The 19946-nt window shown below is 37.2% G+C and overlaps 1 protein-coding gene across 4 annotated transcripts in view; it reads left to right on the forward strand.

Moving 5' to 3' along the window:
- LOC131688869 (thymidylate synthase) overlaps positions 1 to 19946 on the forward strand; it is an 888839-nt gene that overhangs the window by 686938 nt on the left and 181955 nt on the right. Inside the window, exon 1 of one of the 4 annotated variants that reach the window (XM_058973500.1) lies at positions 3800 to 4283. The exons of the other annotated variants lie outside the window; for them this stretch is intronic. Within the exon in view, the coding sequence (XP_058829483.1) occupies positions 3941 to 4283 (343 nt within the window). The 5' untranslated portion in view covers positions 3800 to 3940. Of the gene's footprint in view, positions 1 to 3799; positions 4284 to 19946 lie in introns of those variants that run through there. 4 annotated transcript variants of the gene reach the window in all.

The following is a 19946-nucleotide window of genomic DNA, read 5'->3' on the forward strand; positions in this document are numbered from 1 at the left end:
TTCGCTATGCCTTTGTGTTCGGAGTGAACTTTTAGTAACATCATTTCATGTCCACATCGACTTCCATAGGATAAAATATTTCAAATGAACACATGCTCCCATTCAATTGAAGATGAATTTTAGTATTTCATCTGAAGAAGTATGTCAAAATCAATCGAGTGAATAGGGACAAATGGAAACTGAATGGTTGCCATTCTCATTATCATTGAAATGTTTCAATTGATAATGAAGAATTACTGCACTGCTCAGGTCAAAGATATAAGCATATGGAAATCACATCATCAACCAAAGTAAAACATATATATGTATACATAAAAACAAATAAACAAATTATTTCAAGTATGAAATTAAATCAAGCCTGTATATAAATTCCATTATCCTCATTGGAAATCCACGTACCTCCTACCTGAAAATAAGTTTAAACATAACGGAACATCACGTAAATGTTACCTGATTTCCTGTCGATTTTGCCAAAACTTCACGCAAAAAAGCACGTGAAAATCATGTCTTATTTATTGGACTAATCACGTACATAGTTTAATCAACGTTGTTGGTTTAAACACAATTTCATTAGACTACACGCAGAAAAAAGATTTGTAGGTTCAATAAAATTATGCATTAAATTCAATAAATTAAATTATTGGTCGGGAGACAATAAAATTATTTATTGAATTCAATAAAAAATATTTATTGTTTTAATAAAACAAAATTATCGTTCCGTTTTTCAATAATTATTTTATTGAAATTAAAAGAAAATTATTGATACTAAAAATGTATTTTTTGAAAGCAAAAATTTGTTGTTGTTCTAATAAAAAAATATTTTCAAACCAATAAGTTTGTTTGTTAAAGTGATAAACAAAAAATGATTGGATTCAATAACACATATTTTTGGTTTAAATATGCTATATTTTTCTGCGTGTACGTGCAATTCCGGTAAAAGTTACGTAAAAAATAGGGTGGACGAAAACCACCTATGTTTTCAGGTAAATCGAACGTGAAAATCCACGTACATCCTACCTTAAAAGCATTTTAAATACAACGGAATATCGCGTAAATATTACCTGATTTCACATAGTTCTCACCAAAACATCACGTAAGAAGTACGTGACAATCATGCCTTATTTACCGGAAACTAAATTTTAATCGGCTACGTGCATTTCCGGTAATAGTTACGTGAAAATAGGGTGGATGAAAACCACCTATGTTTTCAGGTAAATCGAACGTGAAAATTTTTCAGAGTGTTGTGTTGCCCGGAAGCTGGTCTTGGATTCAGGGTGGCCAGATAGAATTCCTTAATATCGGTAGGGTCACTAAAAGTTTATCGGTAGTTATCGGTAGGCTGGGTTGTTGTCCCAAAAACGTAGTATTGACATAGAATTGTAAAATACTGACAACACAGATCTCTGACCAAATCCAACCCAAAAAATGAATGTTGAGTAGGATGTGTCCAAAATCAATAAAAAACGGTAGTTTTCGGTAGGAATAACAAAATATCGGTAGTTTTGCCTTGGTCGTCTGTGAATCGGTAGGGAAGACCAAAGCCGGTAGGACTACCGATAAATCGGTAGGTCTGGCCACCCTGCTTGGATTGCCTATTAGCAGAGATGCCAGATTTGCAGACATGTCTGCGAATTCGCAGACTTTTACTACCGATTTCTTCACTGGATGAAAACCGGTTTTAGCTGAAAACCAGTTTTTGGGTTGCTGGTGGCCAATTAGCCGAAAACCGGTTTTAATCCAAGTGAAGAAATTGGCCATTTATGTCAGCTGCAGATTTTTTCGATAACGCAGATATTTGCTGATTTTTTAATTTGGTTGCAGATATTTACAGTTTTTTTTAGTTTGGTTGCAGATATTCACAGATTTTTCAAAATAAAGGTTTTGGTTACACTAGTTTCAAATTACAGCTTTATCTATTTTAGGCATTTTGGTACTTCTCAGACTCTAAAAATTATTATTTGCTGGCATTTGAAAAAAGTATCTGGCATCTCTGCCTATTAGTATAATTCGAAGACGTCATTTTGGCTCCACGCTGGCTCCAGAAATCGCTTATTCGCTTACTAGTTGTCTTGCCTTGTCTTAGGCACAGACCGAGGAGAGGATCCGCCAGCTCTGTCCCCTGTTTTTGAACCAATTCTGAACCAGCTCGTGATTGGACGAAAGTTACATAGGCAAACCTTCGGTTTGGAAACTAAAAGTACTAAAGGGCTGCTTGGAAGTGTTGTCATATTGTGATATCAAACATAAAACGACGATTGTTAACTGTGTTGATTTTTTTGTTTTCTCGAGATACCGTCTGTAATTATGAAGTGCAGGCATTATGTGGCAGACGAAATCAAGCATATTATCCAGAACTGAAGTTCCCGAGAGATCCGGTAGCGCGGTTATCGTGGATTCTGTTCTGTGTGCGGAATAATGCGGAAATGCCTCTTTTCGAAATCAACAGGCTGTGTAGCGTAAGTATGAAAATATTTTGAACTTCATGTAAAAATTGTCTGTGTTCCAGTACCGAGTAAATTAGAAGTACTGAGCAAACAGGGAGAAAGTGATCCCGGAAGTCGCTTCTTGTTCTTCCTTTGGTATTATCGATACAGTTGAATTTTACTGTTTTCAACTGATTATCGGTGTAAATAGGAGCGTGGATTTGCTACTGCTGTACTGTACTGCCGCTAGAAGCATTACTGTCCCATGTGCTATGGGAATCCCTATACACATGGGACAATTATGCTTCTAGCGGCAGTGTAGTACTGGAACAAACCTATACATTGCTCCAAAACAAAAATTAAAACTTGCAGAAAAGTAGGTTTAGAATATTTAAAATAAATCCCAACAGAGAAGATTATTCTTGTGACAGAGGTTGCTTGACTCAGAAAGCAACTTACAAAAATGAAGAGGCATGAAGATACTTTTCGTAATGTACAATAACGAATATATATTATTTTGTTTTGCTGTATTCCGATGGAAAAAAAACGTTATAATCGTTTAAATGCGTATATAAAGACTAAATCTTTGATTTTTCCAGAAGCATGAAATTGGTACATAATGTAGAATATTTTAATCAGAACAAATATACGATCGAAACAAAACAAATATTTTGGCAACATTGGTCGAGTGGGGGTATGTCGTTTTCAACAGGGAAGGGTAAAATATAAGAAGAAGCCAGCTGGCGGATCCTATCCTACACGGTAAAAAATCGTCACTCTAATGAAAAGTGATTTGCAGTTGATTTCGCACTACTTGCCCAACATTTCAATGCGATGTGTCAATCTATTGGAATAGATCATATCAAAACACTACAAAATCAACAGCAAAACACTTCCATTTGAAATGAGTTGCACATTGCTTCTGATTGATCTTGCATTCAACTATATACACATTTCTTACGGCATATCCCATTATAAATATGTTAGCTGAGAATAAATAATTGCATAAATTAACCACAAGTACAATATATAATACTCACGTTCTACATTACTTTGGAAATGCAACTTATCCATTTTTGCTCCTATTTACGAACATGTGTTTGTAATCGGTTGAAGACTTTAGTGTTTTGGTACCTTTGACAGTTGTAATTAAAGATGAAACCACTCAAATTCAATAGATTAGTACAGTGGTGCAAATTCAACGGCTATTCATTTCAATTTAAAGATCATTTCTATTAAATAGCTTTCAAAGACCAGGTCATTTTGATACGAGTTATGAATCCTTAAAAAATCAATGCTAAATCACTTCAATTGTTAGTGATGCATGATAAACTGATTCAAGTGTAAAATCATTTGAATTAAACGTGACAATTTTTTACCGTGTAGGCACAGACTAAAGATTTGGAGCCTAACGTAGAATCGGTAGATGTAAATTTTTGACTAACGTGTGCGTTTATTTTTTTTATCAATAGGCCTCGAATATAACTAGTGATCTTGATTCAGAGAAATCATCCCAAATGCAAAATCAAGTAGATTCAGAAAACTCTCAAAACGACGATGAAACGCAGTATCTTAACTTGATTCGTCGAGTTTTATCTACAGGCAACAAACGTATGGATCGCACTGGTGTTGGCACTTTGTCCGTTTTTGGGGCTCAAATAAAGTATAATTTGAGAAACGGTAAAATGCCGTTGTTAACTACAAAAAAAGTATTCTTCCGGGGTGTAGCTGAGGAGCTACTTTGGTTTATTCGAGGAAGTACAAACGCAAAGGAATTACAAGCCAAAAATATACACATCTGGGACGATAACAGTACACGCAAATTTCTGGATTCAGCAGGCTTTACAGATCGTGAAGAAGGTGAGTTACTAGTATTATTAGTAGGGTGGCCAACCCTACGGATTTTCCCGTAGATCTACGGATTTCTGTCCTTTCTACGGATTAACTCGTGAAATCTACGAAATTTTCAAAATTTCTTCAGAATTCTACGGAAGTTTAGTAAAAATAATACGTATTCGATTTCATGACATCAAATAGACAATCATGCATGTTTTGAATTCCGAAGCCAACCGAATCGTAATCGGTTGATGAATTTGAGTAGGAATACACAAGAATCCCGAATTATATAAATTTGACTGGTATTCAATCTAGAACATTTAAATTAAAGTTCGTATAGTTCGTTCATTTGGAGTACAGAGCAACGCGAATTCCTATAATGGACGATGAGGGCTTTCTCTCATGTAGGCAAATCGGGAATACTATTGGTACCTTTGAGCCAATATTAACTCTGGGTTGAAAACGTGAATAATTTCTTCGATGATAAACAAATTCATAAAATGTTATCGGACCCAGTAACTGAACTGTATTTTGTTTCTTGCGATAGTGTGACAGATCACCGATAAACTCAACAGATTATTCGCATCGAGAAAATCGGATTAGTATTATAGGTCAGAAGACTGAAGCTGAAACAAACATTGGGATATTTTGTGGAACCACTGTTTACTTTAGCTACTTTTCCCCCTGTAAGTGGAAAACATGTTTTTCTTTCGTGAATATGCTAGTTTAGTGTTGCAGATTCATAAAAAAGAGGCGGAAAGCGAAAATTTTTAATAATTTATTAATGAGACTAAAAATAAGTTCCACCTACTAACCTTGCACATAGGGTTATTGTGCTCCCGAAAGTAAGGTTTTTAGCGAAGCTAGTTTAATGCGGCTTGTCATCAGAAACGCAAGCAAACCTGTGATCCACTCGTTTGTCCGGTATACTCAAACATAGGGGCTATCCCTAGTTTAAGTCCGACTTAGCGGCAGCGAAGTCGGACAGCACCTAATTGAAACGATGTGGCATAGCCACATTAGGCAGTGACAATAATTTAATTTTTGCCGATGAATACAATCCTATTGTTACTAAATAAAACATTGTTAATGCCTAATGTGGCTACGCCACATCGATTTTTTTCTCATGCTGTCCGACTTCGCTACCGCTCAGTCGGACTTAAACTAGGGATAGCCCCTATGCTTGAGTATACCGGGCAAACGAGTGGATCACAGGTTCGTTTACGTTTCCGATGACGAGTACGAGGACTACGGCTGTGCGGCATAGCCGCATTAAACTAGCTTCGCCAAAAACCTCACTTTCGGGAGTACAATAACCCTATGAACAAAGTTATTAGGTACAACTTACTTTAAAGCTAATTAATGAATTATTAAAAATATTCGCTTTCCGCCTCATTTTTATGAATCTACAACACTAAACTAGCATATTCACGAAAGAAAAACATGTTTTCCACTTACAGGGGGAAAAGTAGCTAAAGTAAACAATTACCGAACCAGAAAATCTTGTTCAAATTTGTGCAGTTACTGAAACCAACTCTAAAAACTTTGAACATGTTCGAAGAAGTTGTTAGGATATCTGTTTAGAGATGGTCGGGTTCGGGTTTTTGGACCCGAAACCCGGACCCGACCCGAACCCGACGGGTTTCGGGTCGGGTTCGGGTTCTGTAAATTTAAGCTTCTCGGGTTCGGGTCGGGTTCCGGGTTTTCAAATTTGAAATTCTCGGGTTCGGGTCGGGTCCGAGTTTATGAAATTTTTGACTTTCGGGCTCGGGTCGGGTTCGGGTTTTTCAAATTGGAAATTATCGGGGTCGTGTCGGGTTCGGGTTTTGAACAAAACAACCCATCCATTTCATGACACTGTTTGCGTCTATAAACAAAACGCAGTCTTTTTTGTAGTAGTGAATTATACTTCGTAATACGAATGGATGACACATATAACCGTACCAATTGTTAGCACCTCTGAATCGCTAGAATTCGTCGTATTTTCTGGTGCTCAAATATTGTATGAATAAATGCATAAAATTCCGTCTCTTCAGATTCGCAAACTGCCTGAATTATTTAATTTTTTAAACGAACATTCATGAAAGATCATTCAACAATACGAGTTTCTCATCTAAACTCTCTTTGCGTATTATTTTTCATGATAATTAGTAATAAACCAAGTCAACAGGAATTTATTGGAAAATATCGGTTAAACTTTCTATAATGGAATATAAATTTCGACAGGTACTTTAAAACCGATACTTAGGCCGCGGCGACTTTTTCTCTACGTAAACGGTTTTGTGGGGTTTATTCGTACCCCAGAACTAAAATCGCTCTAGTATGTCTAATTTTTATTAAATTTATAATTAAATTGGATAGTTTTATTCCAAAATCATTCGTGAAGTAATCTGTTTAAAAATATTCGTGTTTTGACTATTTAAGTATGTAATATTTCATTTTGTATAGAAAAAGTCTTTAAAATACGTCAAAATTCCCTTGTTTCTTCATATTGCTATAACTCCGGTTCCTTTTGATCAATTTTTTTCAAAAACCGGTCAAAAAGTATTTATTCCAATCCTTTTTGAAAACCAAATGCCAACACAAACGTTAAAAATACAGCAATATGCAGTAACAGAGATGAAACAGGAAGGCGTCGAAGGAATAGGTAGAGCCGGTGCATTGTACGTGTATATAAAGTATGTTCCAGAGCCTGGGCTGCAGAAGATAACGAATCGAATGATGCGTCTTGCATAGTATATAGAAATCATTCACGAATGTGTTTTGACTCTTTCATCCGCAAAAGCAAAAATTACGATACCGATCCAAACACATTTTCTAGTTACTTTGCTGTAGTGCTTTGTTATACCAAATAACAGTTACTATTATTCAGAAGAGTTGGAACTTATACAATTTTACACAAGTTTCTCGCTTACTATGTATCAATATTTTGCTTTTAAAAAAATATATAATTTTTTTTGAATTATGTACACATGACAAAACACTAACGCTAACGGTTTTGTGGGGTACATTTGTATCCAAAACAAACTTTAAGCAAGCACTGTTAAATTGGTCAAATGAAACAAATAGGTTGTACCTGCCTTCACGGAAGTTTGATAATCAAATTGGTTTATGATAAAGATTTCTTGCAATTAAAATAAACTGTAACGGAAAAATAAGGATTTGGACTCATAAATTTGGTGTCATTATGGCGGCTCAAATTTAAAAAGGTCACATTATTTTTTTTAAAAGCAGATAGTTTAGGCCATTTATTATTTTCTAGAGACTGTCTTTGTTCCATCAGACCTAAACCTAGCTTCACTTCCGCCAGGTTTCGTTGGTCATGACACTCATATGGTGATGGGATAATAGCACCATTATCAAATCAGTGGTACATATATGATACAAGCACTTTCTGTCAGATTGTTCCCGGGCTGAGCTGTTACATGATCCGGATTCCTTCGTGAAAATACATGAATTTCCACGAACTTAACGAAATGAACGCAAAAATTTTGTGTGTTCTGTTGAAGCCATTAACGGATTCTTAAAAGTTTGGAGTCGTTCCGAGAGCTCCTTTGGAGATGTCGAAGCATCTCTATTGGCGCGCATACCGTATAATCTGAAGCATAAAATAACTTAGATACCCAATCATAGATCGCCCTAACGCTACTGATGGGACATCAAGAACACGTCAGAAAATGATTGATATCCTTCGATACAGGTTTGACCGTTCCAACCAGTAACGTGGGTGACGTCATGTAAACTGTCGAATACAAATTGCCAATAGACCTTTCTCGTCCGACCTTACCCCCTTTTTTCTTATTTTTATTCAAAAGGCTACACATTTTTAAGAATATTGCCGTTGAAATGAGACTATTTGGAGCTATCGTGATTTTTTAATGATTTTTTTAAATTTGAAAAATGCAAGAATGTTGAGTATTTTTTTCACCTTTGCAAGAATGGTGGGACTCAAAATGTGTGTTTGGGCAACACTGTTTTGTATATTTTTGCTTGAGTTCCTGGCAACGCGGCAAATGAAGTGGTGAGTCGCGGTACAAAGTTCATTGATTATGTAAACAAACTAAAGTGAACCTCTCGTTGGAGAACATTGCATGATAATGTTTAACCTCACTTTTTTGACAGTTCAGAGAGATTGTTTACATGGTCATGGAATCTTTGTTGATTCGATCATAGTATGAGAAACTTGGCTTGGTTCGCTGCCAAATGTTAACACTTTCCAAACAAGGTCGCTCAGCTGTAATTTTTTATTTGATGTCGGCATCATACATTATTCCGTTAAATTTAACATTTTTACTTTTCTTGTACATGATTCATTGAAGAAGGCATTTCTAGCCAAACATTTGAAAAAGGCCTACTGCCAAATGCAAACAAATCGAATTTTCATGTTCTCTATTAAAATCCTGGGACAAAACCTGTGGATAGATGTTTTCTTTTTCATTTTTTCTGTTCATTTGATCTCTTGTCTTGCATAGCCACTCTTTCTTCCTCACATATTTTAAATGGACTGGCTACATTTGACAGTTCCCCCTGACTGCATTTGACGGTTCCCTTTGGCTGCATTTGACAGCTCCCCCTGGCTGCAATTGACATTAGGTTTTTTCGTATCCACACGTCACGTCCCAGTTAAAAACTATCTATCTGGCCATGTGCATAAACATAACGCAACAATGGATTATGAAGAATTTTGATAATGATTTTATAACAAATTATAAAAGGGCCCGGCTGATATAAAAGTCCTAACTAACAATACGCTTTTTATAAAATGATTATAAATGATTATTGTAACTGATTCCAAAAGGATTATAAAGGCAGTGAAATACATACTCAATGAATTAAGGGGAGTGTCTGATGTAAACAATATGCGCAATCAAACTAAATAAAACTGTATTAAAGTTTTAAATAGAATTATAATGAATTCGACAAAAACATCTTTTGCCTTTTTCTCAGGGTTTATGTTTGGCAGTTAGACCCTTTTCAAATGTTTCAAATGTGTAGGTAGAATTTAGATTATTTTATCGTTGTTGCGATCAATTTCATTTGGTTTGTTTTGTTCACAATGTTAGTCGCAGAGCGTTTTGGTGATCTATGGCAATTGATGACCTTTACACCCCATACTAGGTCCGCTCCTGTTGCAGCTGTCCGGCAACGAGTCAACCGACGTTCAGCCTGCGCCGCACTCGTCTGTCGCTATGCCAATGGCAGGGACTTGGATTGAAAGCTAAAATGTCAGCTACGGCTGGTGGTGTTGCTGCAATCGGTTTGCCTTCGGCCACGTTGGACATTCGGCTAACGGGAATATTCAGCGATTCCGATTCGAAGGAAGCAGCGCCAGTAGCAGACTGCTTCGGTTCAGCAATACGCTCCGGTATCATACGAAGCTAACACTCCGGCAGGACGAAGGTTTCAATGAGGGGCTCAGGCATAAGTAGCAGAGTCCTTGCACTTACTGCTTGTCGAGTGAACAATTCCGACGAAACCACTACCGCTCTCGCCAAGTTTGATCACCGTGATAAGTGCGACGTCAGCGGTATAGTGCCAAAAATAGTCGAGAAGAGTGCCAGGACTGACTTGCCGAGAGCTACAAGATTAAATAGCAGGGCGTTTTTAAAGTGACCGTAGTATAACATAGAGGCTTTAGGCAGATGATTTATTCAGCAGAATAAGATAGCAAAATTACCCAAAACATAAGAGCTGGCTGCCAAACACATCATCACCTACAGAGGCAAGCAATATTGGAACGCAGCGAAATTCCTCACAATGAATTGATCTCGTTAGATGAAATTCCAGGAAGTACAATTTTCATAGCATAATTTAATCGACCGAAATTGTAGTCCTCAGTCGAGAGAGAGACTGATAGAGTAGCAGCAGCTAGGAATTTTCTTTCGAAAGCTAGCAGCGCTTTCGCGTATCCTGCGCTAAGTAGAGAGCGTTAAGACAGATCTCCGAAGCATGTCAAGTGCTATCAGATAAAAAAAAGAGTATCATCTATGACCAGTACGACAAGGACGGTCTGCTGACCAACGGTTCCGTCCGGTACCACCATAACACACGGCACCGGCGACACATATATTCACAACATACTAATTACTTATCCTTCAGAAAAAGTAAATAAATTGACTATGAAATTTATCATTCGCTGCCTAGTTATTTGGTGCCAATTTGAACAAGACAGCAGTTGCAGATAGCTTTATTGCGGTGCCAAAATGATGGCAACTCGGGATATAATATAAATTTACATATAATTTCTCCTCCCTGATATTCTACCAGAATATATAATGCTCTGCATTATTATCACTCCAATCAAATCCTTCTTACTCCTTATCGTCAGTGCCGAGCGCTATTTTGCATTTTTCGGCTAAATCAACGACAATGCGATAATCGACGAAACTTTTACTGTAATGGAACTTGAACACGAATAATAAATGATTGTTCCATTCGAAAGCGATAACCTTGTCCTCATGTTCGCAGCTATCATACGCTGGTAGGCCTTCTGACCAATGTAAACCTTCTTCGATATGGGCATTGAACGATCAAAATCATTTCAACTTTAACTTATCATCGACCAAATTCGTTACCTATAAAGTTCAGGTAAACTTCACCGCCTAAAAATGAATAATCAATCGGATCATCTTGTTAGGAATTAACCCATGAGCAAACAAACAAATGTGTACAAATCCATCATCCAGAAAGCAATCGTTTTATAGCCCAATGCTTTCGATTCAGCATACGCCACCGGGTTTTACATCCAGCGCCGATTGGTCAATGTATGAACAAGGTTACCATTGTTCCAATCCTCATCCCTCTTGAATTGATATTCTTTCAAAGAGCATCGAATGTATTCAAGTAATGTAAATTTTAAAAGTCCGTGTAAACAAGTCTTAGGTAAACAAGCACACCGAACTGTCAGAAAAGTGAGGTTATACATTTTCATACAATGCTCTATATTTTTGACAGGTATATGAATAAATCATTTCAGCATCAGTGATGCCAGGTCTATTTAAACAATAGCCTGCAGTAAAAATATAAAAGTCTGCAGATTGCTACAATAATCTTCAATAAATGCGACGTAGAAATGTAGTATGTATATAATTTAAATGATCAAAAATGTTGAAGGCTGGTGTATAGATTGGCTGGCATAGGCTTTGTTCCGCTAAATATTTGTAATATGCAAAAGATCTGCAGTGAAAATGCAAAATCTACAGATTTACTAATATATATGCAGATCTGGCATCCTTTTAGTATTCCCCACAGGAAATTCATCCAAATGGTGTAAAAATATGGGGAAACAAGTCAAGATAGGTATTCAGAATATGGGGTTAAATGAGCAGCTTGCACTATTTTTGATTTTTTCAATAAGTAAGGAATTTCTAGCCAAACATTTGAAAAAGGCCCACTGCCAAATGCAAACAAATCGAATTTTCATGTTCTCTATTAAAATCCTGGGACAAAACCTGTGGATATATGTTTTCTTTTTCTTTTTTTCTGTTCTCTTGTCTTGCATAGCCACTCTTTCTTCCTCACATATTTTAAATGGACTGGCTACATTTGACAGTTCCCCCTAACTGCATTTGACGGTTCCCTTTGGCTGCATTTGACAGCTCCTCCTGGCTGCAATTGACATTAGCTTTTTTCGTATCCACACGTCACGTCCCAGTTAAAAACTATCTATCTGGCCATGTGCATAAACATAACGCAACAATGGATTATGAAGAATTTTGATAATGATTGTATAACAAATTATAAAAGGGCCCGGCTGATATAAAAGTCCTAACTAGCAATACGCTTATTATAAAATGATTATAAAGGATTATTGTAACTGATTCCAAAAGGATTATAAAGGCAGTGAAATACGTTCTCAATTAATTAAGGGGAGTGTCTGATGTAAACAATATGCGCAATCAAACTAAATAAAACAGTATTAAATTTTTAAATAGAATTATAATGAATTCGACCAAAACTTCTTTTGCCTTTTTCTCAAAGTTTACGTTTGGCAGTTAGACCTTTTTCAAATGTTTCAAATGTTTGGGCAGAATTTAGATTATTTTATCGTTGTTGCGATCAATTTCATTTGGTTTGTTTTGTTCACAATGTTAGTCGCAGAGCATTTTGGTGATCTATGGCAATTGATGACCTTTACACCCCATATTAGGTCCGCTCCTGTTGCAGCTGTTTCGCCCCGTCCGGCACCGAGTCAACCGATGGTCCAGCCTGCGCCGCACTCGTCTGTCGCTATGCCAATGGCAGGGACTTGGATTAAAGGCTAAAAGGTCAGCTACGGCTGGTGGTGTTGCTGCAATCGGTTTGCCTTCGGCCACGTTGGACATTCGGCTAACGGGAATATTCAGCGATTCCGATTCGAAGGAAGCGGCGCCAGTAGCAGACTGCTTCGGTTCAGCAATACGCTCCGATATCATACGAAGCTAACACTCCGGCAGGACGAAGGTTTCAATGAGGGGCTCAGGCATAAGTAGCAGAGTCCTTGCACTTACTGCTTGTCGAGTGAACAATTCCGACGAAACCACTGCCACTCTCGCCAAGTTTGATCACCGCCATAAGTGCGACGTCAGCGGTATAGTGCCAGGAATAGTCGAGAAGAGTGCCAGGACTGACTGCCGAGCGCTACAAGATTAAATAGCAGAGCGTTTTTAAAGTGACCGTAGTAGAACGTAGAGGCTTTAGGCAGATGATTTATTCAGCAGAATAAGATAGCAAAATTACCCAAAACATAAGAGCTGGCTGCCAAACACATCATCACCTACAGAGGCAAGCAATATTGGAACGCAGCGAAATTCCTCACAATGAATTGATCTCGTTAGATGAAATTCCAGGAAGTACAATTTTCATAGCATAATTTAATCGACCGAATTTGTAGTCCTCAGCCGAGAGAGAGACTGATAGGGTAGCAGCAGCTAGGAATTTTTTTTTCGAAAGCTAGCAATGGTTTCGCGTATCCTGCGCTAAGTAGAGAGCGTTAAGACAGATCTCCGAAGCATGTCAAGTGCTATCAGATGAGAAAGAACGTCGCATCTATGACCAGTACGACAAGGATGGTCTGCTGACCAACGGTTCCGTCCGGTACCACCATAACACACGGCACCGGCGACACATATATTCACAACATACTAATTACTTATCCTTCCGAAAAAGTAAATAAATTGACTATGAAATTTATCATTCGCTGCCTAGTTATTTCGTGCCAATTTGAACAAGACAGCAGTTGCAGATAGCTTTATTGCGGTGCCAAAATGATGGCAACTCGGGATATAATATAAATTTACATATAATTTTTCCTCCCTGATATTCTACCAGAATGTATAATGCTCTGCATTATTATCACTCCAATCAAATCCTTCTTACTCCTTATGGTCAGTGCCGAGCGCTATTTTGCATTTTCCGGCTAAATCAACGACAATGCGATAATCGACGAAACTTTTGCTGTTATGGAACTTGAACACGAATAATAAATAATTGTTCTGTTTTAAAGCGATAACCTTGTTGCGATGTTTGCAGCTATCATATGCTGGTAGGCATTCTGACCAATGGAAACGTTCTTCGATATGGGCATTGAACGATCAAAATCATTTCAACAACTTATCATCGACCGAATTCGTTACCTATAAAGTTCAGGTAAACTTCACCACCTAAAATGAATAATCAATGGGATCATCTTGTTAGGAATTAACCCACGAGTAAACAAACAAATGTGTACAAATCCATCATCCAGAAAGCAATCGTTTTATAGCCCAATGCTTGATCTTGCGATTCAGCATATGCCACCGGGTTTTACATCCAGCGCCGATTGGTCAATGTATGAACCAGGTTACCATTGTTCCAATCCTCATCCCTCTTGAGTTGATATTCTTTCAAAGAGCATCGAAAGTATTCAAGTAATGTAAATTTTAAAAGTCCGTGTGAACAAGTCTTAGGTAAAAAACACACCGAAACTGTCAGAAAAGTGAGGTTATACATTTTCATACAATGCTCTATATTTTTGACAGGTATATGAATAAATCATTTCAGCATCAGTGATGCCAGGTCTATTTAAACAATAGCCTGCAGTAAAAATATAAAAGTCTACAGATTGCTACAAAAATCTTCAATAAATGCGACGTAGAAATGTAGTATGTATATAATTTAAATGATCAAAAATGTTGAAGACTGGTGTATAAATTGGCTGGCATAGGCTTTGTTCTGCTAAATATTTGTAATCTGCAAAAGATCTGCAGTGAAAATGCAAAATCTACAGATTTACTAATATATATGCAGATCTGGCATCCTTTTAGTGTTCCCCACAGGAAATTCATCCAAATGGTGTAAAAATATGGGGAAACAAGGCAAGATAGGTATTCAGAATATGGGGTTAAATGAGCAGCTTGCACTATTTTTGATTTTTTCAATAGTTGGAGGTACCAAATCATCGCGGCAATAGGCAGTAACGAATTGGGGATAAAAAAGGAAGCATCCTATCATATAAAATTTTTTGACGAGAAAGGTCTATTGCCATAGCCTAATTTAATACATGTAATAAATTATACAAAACTGCCTTGCAGGAATGGTTTCTGATAAAAAATCAGAAATTTTGGTTAATTACGACGGGCAAGGTTGTTGGAAACTGTAACCATTAAGCTTTCTGTTTCCTTATTAGTTGGCCGCCGATTTAACTTAATTTCCGGTTAAGATATCAACGATTTATCAAGTTTATCAGCACGTTACAAATTTGACGTTCAATAATAGTAAATATAAATGCGGATTCTACTCGGCAGTGATTTGTTTTTCCATATGCAGATATAACTCAATGCGTATGGTGCTACTTCAGATTCGAGTGATTCTACTATTCTTAGATGAGTCAAGGATCCAGCTCGGGTGCCTTGAATTAAACATCTTCGAGTTCTTTGGTTGATTCTCCGTATTAGCAAGTTAGATTCGGATCGGGCTTCTCAAATTTTAAATTTTCGGGTTCGGGTCGGGTTTTCAAATTTTAATATTCTCGGGTCGGGTCGGGTTCGGGTTTTACAAAATTTTCATTCTCGGGTACGGGTCGGGTTCGGGTTTTTAAGTTTTAAAATTTTCGGGCTCGGGTCGGGTTCGGGTTTTTCAAATTTTATAATTTCGGGGTCGGGTCGGGTTCGGATTTTTAAATTTTCATGCGCTCGGGTTCGGGTCGGGTTCGGGTTCGAAAAAAATGAAACCCGACCATCTCTAGTGTGTATAACCAGCGAACGTAGATGACGCGGACTCCTGCAAAAATTCTCTTCCATGGACGTGTATTCTATGCAGAACGTGTAATCTGAATGTGAGAGAAACACACGTAAAGGAATTAATACTTTGCGCACGTGGCTGAAGGGATATCCCAGAATTCGATTTCGGACAATATACAAACAACACAACTGTATCCGTCCACGTTGATAATACAAGTGTTTGTGACTGAACCGAAACACAGCTCCCATACTCAGTTACAGAGAATATAGTTATTTGATACAATCTTTTTAAGTTTCATAACACCATGCCAAGATCAAATTAATGCGCGAATAAAATTAATTCCTTGCTGACATTTAATCTAACGATATCGGATCCGAATGTATCTTTTTCAAATGCATTATGAATCGAACTACCCTTCGGGTACTTAAATGCGAAACTTCACCTCATTCTATCCTTTATTAGAAGTTGAAGTTGAGCTGGACCATGCTTCATTGAAAACCTGCTCAATTTCCTTCTTGGGGAACTCGATACGCGAACTTCCAGCCAGAGTTCAAAAATGTTCAAATATACCTTGCATTGTTTTTCGCAAATCTGTAGCTCTGTGACAGAAACCACGGCTTATGGAAACAACAATTTATACAAATAGTTATTTAAAATTGTACGAGCTTATACGAATAGTTACTTAGAACTAACGGTGAAGTTTATTCCAGATAACAATTGCTACAGACTCGTATGGTCCTTTATTGGCCACGAATACACAAACCAGTCGCTCTTTATAGCGTATGCTAGTTGAATTTTCGTCGAAAACAGCGTAGGAAAATCATTTGTACCCTTTCCGTTGCGAAAGGCAAATTGAATTTTGATAACAAGCCGTTTACCTTCATCCAATTGTCTGGGTGTAGTGTAATGCAATCGACCAATACAACTTGTGGTCGAATGCTGGTTATATATGAATAACAATGTTACATGTCTCCTGTCGCGTGGATCAATGCCTTTCTGCAGAAATCAGTTGTATGAATTCAACTATCGACTCTTTGTCGGATCATCAGATACTTCAAAAATTGAGTTTGATTCTGTCAAGACCATTATTTTCGCATGACACTAGTGCATCTGGGAATTCATCGTTAAATGGGAGTAAATTATATAATTCCGCGGAGACATGTCACGCACAATTTTCTGCATATAAACGGAGTACTGGCATACCTTTCTAAAGTTTATCTCGTCGAACTACTTCGTGTGCTCGAAAAAAACTTGTTTGAAGAAATCCAATCATCGTTTCGTTGGCATGACATTCTTGCCTAAGGCTATGTTCCAATTTTGAGCGAAAAAGGCTCACCTATTTCTCGAGTGCGGGATCTGCACCAACGACATCCAGGTTCACAACTGAACAGAACTTTAGTTGTTTTCTTTTCCTGCAAACTAGCTACATACCCGGTTATTTGTAGTCTGCTGTTCTTTATAAGCCTTTCATGTTTGCATACCAGTTGATAATCAATTTCCGTCAACGACCGCACCTCATATCTGAATAGAGCAACAGGGAGTATCAGCGATATGTATGAAAAGAGTTTTGTGTGTGTCCATAGGCTGCGAGACTATAGTTGAATACGTAAATCGTAGAAGATGCCATTTACAGCAGCAATCCGCTTTTTTCCCACGACTGTCACTAATGTCACTAGTCTTCCAAGATATATCAACTCGTGGACAACCTGTTGCCGCGTCAATTCCTATCTCGGAACTAACACCGTGCTGGCGATCTGGTTCGCTATCAACTACAATTTATTTTATTTTACCAGAGTTTATACTCAGACTGATATTGGCAGCCTCTCTTTTAAAAGTCAAAAAAACCTCTTCCACTGCTCTACGGTCGACTACAATGGTGTCTAAGTCACCCAAAAACCAAGAACCATGCGGGATCTTTTAATGGTAGTTGTGTTCCTTTCGCACAGCTGTTCTTGGCATCGCACTTTCAATCACTCTTCAACAACAAATCAGAAAGTGCATTGCTCAGCTTCAGTACAGCAAGCGTCACAGACGAGTCGGAAGTTTAATAGCCAAAGATGTAGCTTGTTTTTAACCTAAACTATTCAATTTGTCGGGAAGTCAAGTTCAAACATTATCTGAGACCACAACTGATTTTATTGCACTGAATCATGGACTACCTTAAATTCCACAAACAGATGATAAGTTGACAAGTTGTATTCCCAAAATATAGGGTTAGTCTTCTAAAGAGCAATTATTAAAATCGAGAGCCCTTACCTAGTTGTATTGGTTCGTATTGGTGTAAAAAATTCAATATTGAATTTCCGGATATAAATATAGATAGATAACTCAATACAGATTCTGTACTCACGTTGTTGTATTTTGTGCAACACCTTCCGAAACTCTAACGAAATTTTCTTCCTTGCTAATTCGGGGAGCCATTCGCGCGAGTGCCGGAGGGTTAAGTGAAGTTGCTGAAAAAACGCCCCAGGGCTCCAATTCAGCTTTTTATTAACACGAGAAAGGTAAAAACTAAATCCAAGATAACAAAACGCTACATCAATTGGGATTGTAAAGAGAATCCAAATTTACGTTAAAAATTGGATTCTGGCGGGTAAACTCAAAATCTACGGATCTGACCTCATTCAAAAGTGGCAACACTGATTATTAGGTATGTTTAGGAAGAAGAAAAAAAGTAGCAAGTAGAAGAACGATTTTCTCCGGAGTACTTCCTGTTTCTCCTGGTACTGGAACAAGCCTATTGTTTATGTACTTCTTCCCCTCTAAGCGGAAAACATGTTTTGTTTCGAAATACGCTAGCTTAGTGTTGTAGAGTTATAAATCAGGGGCGGAAGTGAAAATTTTGATTAATAACCTTAAAAAATAAGTTGTACCTTCCAACCTACCTCGCAGTGCACTGTCAAAAAGTCGTTTTCGGCGATTTTAGCGAAATGCGCACACCATAGATACTTTTTGCTGAAAATTCTGTAATTTGATTATCAAATTGACAGCACAATCGCCGATTTTTCAGTAATCCAGTCCACGGCATCCAGCCCAGATTACTGAAAATTCGGTCACTGTGCTGACATTTTGACAACCCCATTGCTGAATGCTCAGCGAAAAAATGTGTCAAATGGCTGAAATCAAATTGCTGAGTTTTCAGTTCTTTCTTTGGTTGAGTTTTCATCCAAAAATTTTGGTGTGCGGCTATGCAGCGAGTTCAAGTACGGGGTGGTTTCATACTAGTAGGCATTCGCGACTACGAAGCTGAGTTTGACAGCTTGTGTGCGTGAAGTTCACGTAAACAAATGAAAAAATTGAAACTTGCTGTTTTCAACGGTTTTGTTCATAAATTTATAGCACGAATAAAAAAAAAATCATCAAACGAGCTGATTTGATAAAGAAATGAGTAAAAAATGTAGAACATGTTTATTTTGCGTCCTCAACATAACGCATTTTTGTGACGCAAAAAACAAATAAGTTTTCAAAGCGATAAATATTGAAAATTAACCTTTTCGCCCAAAATTTTATTTACAGATTGAAAAGCAATATGTATCCAACTTATGGTAAAATTTCTCTCAATAAAATTAGTTTGTTATGGTGATTTGTGCATTTTTCGTTGGCTATATTTATACCGCCAGGAGCTATCAATGAATATGGAACACGGAGATGCCAGATACTTTTTTCAAATGTCTGCAAATAATAATTTTTAAAGTTTGAGAAGTACCAAAAATACCTAAAATAGATAAAGCTGTAATTTGAAACTAGTGAAACCAAAAGCCTTTATTTTCAAAAATCAGTAAATATCTGTAACCAAACTAAACAACTGTAAATATCTGCAACACAATTAAAAAATCTGCAAATATCTGCGTCATCGAAAACATCTGCAGCTGAAATTAAAAGTCTGCGAATTTGCAGACATGCCTGCAAATCTGGCATCTCTGATCCTGATGGAACAAAATGAAAAATATACACCGAGGAAAAATAACTGTTGAAATCCATAAGAATTGCTTATGACGGTTCGCCACAAGTTTCCTATATGGGAATCATAAGTTTTACTTATGATAGAAGGAAAATATGGTCACCGAGCCCCTTTCGAATTTGTACTTGTTTATTTTGGGTTTTAACCGTTTGGTCATTCGCCCGTCCTTTCGAATTTCATAAGCGGTACATATGGAATCTTTAGGTCGTTATGAGTTTCATGCGTTTTTGCTTATCAATAAATATTTGAATATAAATCTTATTAAATAATTGGAATGACATTCATAACTGTAATACATCGAAATAATTCGCAAAAAAGACAAATCTCTTTTATTTTTCAAAAAATATTCCAAGAAAATTAAAAATAAGTTTATATAATACTTTATCCTGGGTCCAAGAATCCAGAGTCCAAGGAAAGCCCGATAAAGCTCGCAATTGGCTAGGTTGGGGCTATACTTCTACTGCGTCGCAATGATTGTGTTACTATAAAACAAATCAAATTTTATTATGCAAAAAGACCAAAGGCAA

Source organism: Topomyia yanbarensis, chromosome 1 (assembly GCF_030247195.1).
Source record: "Topomyia yanbarensis strain Yona2022 chromosome 1, ASM3024719v1, whole genome shotgun sequence".
NCBI classification, from domain to species: domain Eukaryota; kingdom Metazoa; phylum Arthropoda; class Insecta; order Diptera; family Culicidae; genus Topomyia; species Topomyia yanbarensis.